The sequence below is a fragment of the Rutidosis leptorrhynchoides genome, chromosome 11, assembly GCF_046630445.1.
Source record: "Rutidosis leptorrhynchoides isolate AG116_Rl617_1_P2 chromosome 11, CSIRO_AGI_Rlap_v1, whole genome shotgun sequence".
NCBI lineage: Eukaryota > Viridiplantae > Streptophyta > Magnoliopsida > Asterales > Asteraceae > Rutidosis > Rutidosis leptorrhynchoides.
The window spans coordinates 120,685,291-120,689,123 of record NC_092343.1 but is presented as its reverse complement, the minus strand read 5'-3'; the positions used below and the strand labels follow the sequence as shown (position 1 = coordinate 120,689,123).

The window sequence follows — 3,833 nt, the reverse complement described above, 5'->3', positions numbered from 1 at the left end:
AAAAAAATACGATCTCTAACATAGTCCATTTTAATAAATCCATGTAGATCACAAAAATCATATGAAAATTTTGTTTAAAAAAGGTCTACACAAGTTTCTACACAAACGGATAAATAATTTCTGTTACGAATTTGGCTAAGTAAACATATGTTAATATTAATAGTTAATATATACATAAATATATCGAAGTAGTAATAAGTAATTTATAAATTATATAAAAAAGACCATTTACATTATTTATCTAAATTCAGCCCAGTAGTTTTTACATATTAGCCCAAATAGTAAGGCCCATTATTTACACAGTCAAAAGAAACTGCAAATAGGAAATCGTTAACCGTAAACCTGCATCGGCGACGGCGGAGTAGTAATAAAAAAGGGCGGGAAATGGCGGCGGCGCGAGTGGTTGTGGGGAGCGGTTTAGTGAAATTACCGCCGGTTACATTCGTTACCGGAAACCCTAAAAAACTTGAAGAAGTGAAAGTAATATTAGGGCAATCAATTCCATTTCAATCACTTAAGCTTGATTGTATGTATATGCACATTATCCATTTAATTATTTTGCCCTGATAATAATAAAAATCATAATATTAAGTTTTTATTTTATTTTATTGAATATATTAACAGTGCCGGAATTGCAAGGAGATCCAGAAGATATTTCTAAAGAGAAAGCTCGTTTAGCTGCTGATCAGGTACACTTTATAATTTTTTTGATAATCTCAATTTATAATTATTAGGGTTAAGTGCTTAAATGTGTGAAATTTTAGGTCTCGTTTGGCTCATGGAATCTCATTCGGAATCCAATGGAATTCTGGCGGAATTGGAATTGAATTTAGGCGTCGTGTCAGAATTAAATTTCAATTCCGCCGGATTCCGTGAGCCAAACGGGACCTTAGTGTTTCACTGACACTATACGTATATATCAAAGTTTCAATTATTTTAATTTATGTATATATGAATAATTATAATTAAATGTTATTATTTGGTAATGTGTGTGCTTGAAGGTGAAAGGGCCAGTATTGGTTGAAGATACATGTCTTTGTTTTAATGCGCTTAAGGGTCTTCCTGGTTAGTTACTATCAAATTTCTTATTTTTTTACCTCATAAATTTGTAATAATTTGTTGTTTTTTTTTTGGTGTTTTGACATTTTTTTCTTTTCTTTTGTTTTGTTTGCAGGGCCTTATATGTAAGTCTCATTTGCTGCATATTTTTTTTTATTTCATTCTCTTAAAGCCTTAAAGGTAATGTTATACTATGGCTTTCAGGTTTAATTGTTATTATGTATATGCATTTATCATATAAGTTAAGTTGTACAGTACATATCTTCGTTAAAATCGTATCTAGTTTAGCATTCTTATAGAGACTTGGATATATTAGTGGGTGGGTAGATGTGCATTTTAAGAATAAATAGGGGAAACAAAGTTGGTTACTGACTTTGCATATCTGCTTCTCATATGTTTTTCCAAATAAATTTGAAACGGTAATAGCGCAGACATGATATTATTGACTTTTAGGTTTGAGACACATAAGAAAACTATTTTTTTTATTGTATGATATATGATTATTAACAATGTATATTACTTATATGTAAGTTTGCAAAACTTATATTTTTTATTTTTACTCTAATCTCAATCTATAAATTTTCTAGTATATCTTGTTATAAAAAAGGTTTGCTTTATAGAACCTGACTAGTGAAGAATATATAACTATATTTTAGCAACTTGCTAAAACAGATTTCAATGAACTTATAACTACTAGATCATGTTTGTAATGGTAAGTTATGAATCAACTTAAAATGAGTATCCTTAATCGTCTACTGAAAGCTTCAAAACTATAGAGGTTCAGTAAATCTGACTCGTTTAACATTATGTAAATCTGACCTGTTTTGACATTATTACTTTACTTTGATGCTGATGTCATTGGGTGACAAATGCTGATCCATAGCAAGTGGTTTCTTCAGAAGCTTGGTCACGAAGGTACTTTTAAAATCAATTTAAATTTTACAATGATTTTGAGCTTTAATAAACTAATTAATGTTAAATACTTCAATTACTTTTGTAGGTCTAAATAATATGTTGATGGCTTATGAGGATAAATCTGCGTATGCTTTGTGTGTATTTTCACTTGCTCTAGGGCCAAACGTTGAACCCATTACGTTTGTTGGAAAGACCCCGGTATGCTTTATATCGTTCATTTTTTTTTCTTAGCCATATACTTTTCATGATATTCACACATTATATCGAATGTTTATGTTCGTTAAGAGTGATTCATATACATGTATAAATAGTCGTACTATGAGTTTGATTTAATTGACATTTAACGGAACTTTAACACAAAATGTTATTTTCTAGGGGAAGATTGTTCCCGCAAGAGGACCAAATGACTTTGGATGGGATCCCGTTTTCCAACCTGATGGCTATGACCTAACGTAATTCCATCTCCGCATCTATTTTTGTGTAATCTACATTAGAGGTGGCAACTGGTAATGTTGGCCCATTAGAACGGGTCAAACAGTTCAAACGGGTGAAACTCTGAAAGTCGCGTAAAGTCTAGTTTTAATGCATACAGTTACTTGACCTAGCCCATATTATCCTCTGCTTACAATATGATCGGTCTCAATGTGAACTTGTTATCCAATTCAATCATATCACCCATCTTGCCACCTCTAATTTCCATGATAAGAAAGTTTATATTATTATACAATTTAGTAGCAAATTAACATCTTATGTTTTGTTGTTACAGTTATGCTGAAATGCCCAAGGACGAAAAGAATAAGATTTCGCATCGCGGTAGAGCTCTTGCACTGGTGAAATCGCACTTTGCGGAGGCTGGGTATGTATTCGATACAAAAGATGCAAATTAGTCTATTGGTCTATCATACATCTTATTTAGAAGATTCATATTCTACTTCTAAACAAGGTATTGTGGATGGGAGTTTGTGGGTATGATTTTATCAATATGTATTAGTCCATGTAAACAAATGGGGTAAACAGATTTATAAGAATGGAGATTTTCGCTTTGTATTTTTGGCCCATAATTGGGATCTTGGATCATCTGGTTGAACAATTCAAAAAAAAAGTTTGCATGCAAAACTGAATCTTGGATCTTGATTTATTTGAGCATTTCAATTATATTGTTATATGACATTGCTATATTCTGCTATGCAAGTGGTTTAAGGAATATTTTGTTCACTGTGTCTACTTAATTTAGCATTAAAAGTGATCTTGTGAAATAATGTACATTTGTTATCTTACTAATCGACTAAACCTTTGGGGAAATGTTAGCCCCTTAGATTAGGTGGAATGAACTCAGGCATAGGCATAGACTTAGGATGGCATTTATTAAAATTGAATTGAACACGGAATGATTTTCTGAGTGACAATAACATGTTTGATAATTATTTTGAATAAGTTGTATGTATGATGTAAAATTAATGTTATGCCTTTTAAACGAATAAATTAAAAAATATAATTCTGAATATCGTTTAACATGGATGTCACATTTTGTTGGTAAGACTTGTGACTTATGAGGGTGACATATCTATACATACCGGTAAGATGGATGGCACATTTTGTTCATCGGTACTTTGTGCATAAGTAATGTGCACAATGGTTGGAGGAAGTCATCACATTCTTGATACATTGTTTATAAAATAGGCACAGACGGGTCGAATCACTTGTTTAGTACCATCATCTTAATTCACACGGTTTGCTAAATCTTGATCAATTTGAGTAGTACCTTATGCATGAATTAGTTGTACAATGTTACCCAAAAGTGGACACTTGGTAGTTGTTTCTATACTAGAAATACAGGCACAAGAGACCTGAAGTACTAA

At 31.7% G+C, this 3,833-nt stretch overlaps 1 protein-coding gene across 1 annotated transcript; it reads left to right on the top strand.

The window, feature by feature from the left end:
* The first annotated feature begins 322 nt into the window (after nucleotides 1–322).
* On the top strand, nucleotides 323–3,021 carry LOC139877157 (inosine triphosphate pyrophosphatase-like). The gene is made up of 8 exons (XM_071864571.1): nucleotides 323–526; nucleotides 625–689; nucleotides 1,002–1,065; nucleotides 1,175–1,184; nucleotides 1,943–1,974; nucleotides 2,060–2,172; nucleotides 2,350–2,426; nucleotides 2,741–3,021. Exons 1-8 carry the CDS (start codon nucleotides 385–387, stop codon nucleotides 2,859–2,861), a joined length of 624 nt encoding a protein of 207 aa, XP_071720672.1. The 5' UTR covers nucleotides 323–384; the 3' UTR covers nucleotides 2,862–3,021.
* The last annotated feature ends 812 nt before the right edge of the window (nucleotides 3,022–3,833 follow it).

What these genes read in the sequence shown, in the direction of transcription:
- LOC139877157 (XM_071864571.1), top strand. Translation starts at nt 385, where the DNA reads ATGGCGGCGGCGCGAGTGGTTGTGGGGAGCGGTTTAGTGAAATTACCG. An exon ending in TCAATCACTTAAGCTTGATT is followed by an intron (nt 527 to 624) that starts GTATGTATATGC and finishes ATATATTAACAG; the next exon opens with TGCCGGAATTGCAAGGAGAT. An exon ending in CTCGTTTAGCTGCTGATCAG is followed by an intron (nt 690 to 1,001) that starts GTACACTTTATA and finishes GTGTGCTTGAAG; the next exon opens with GTGAAAGGGCCAGTATTGGT.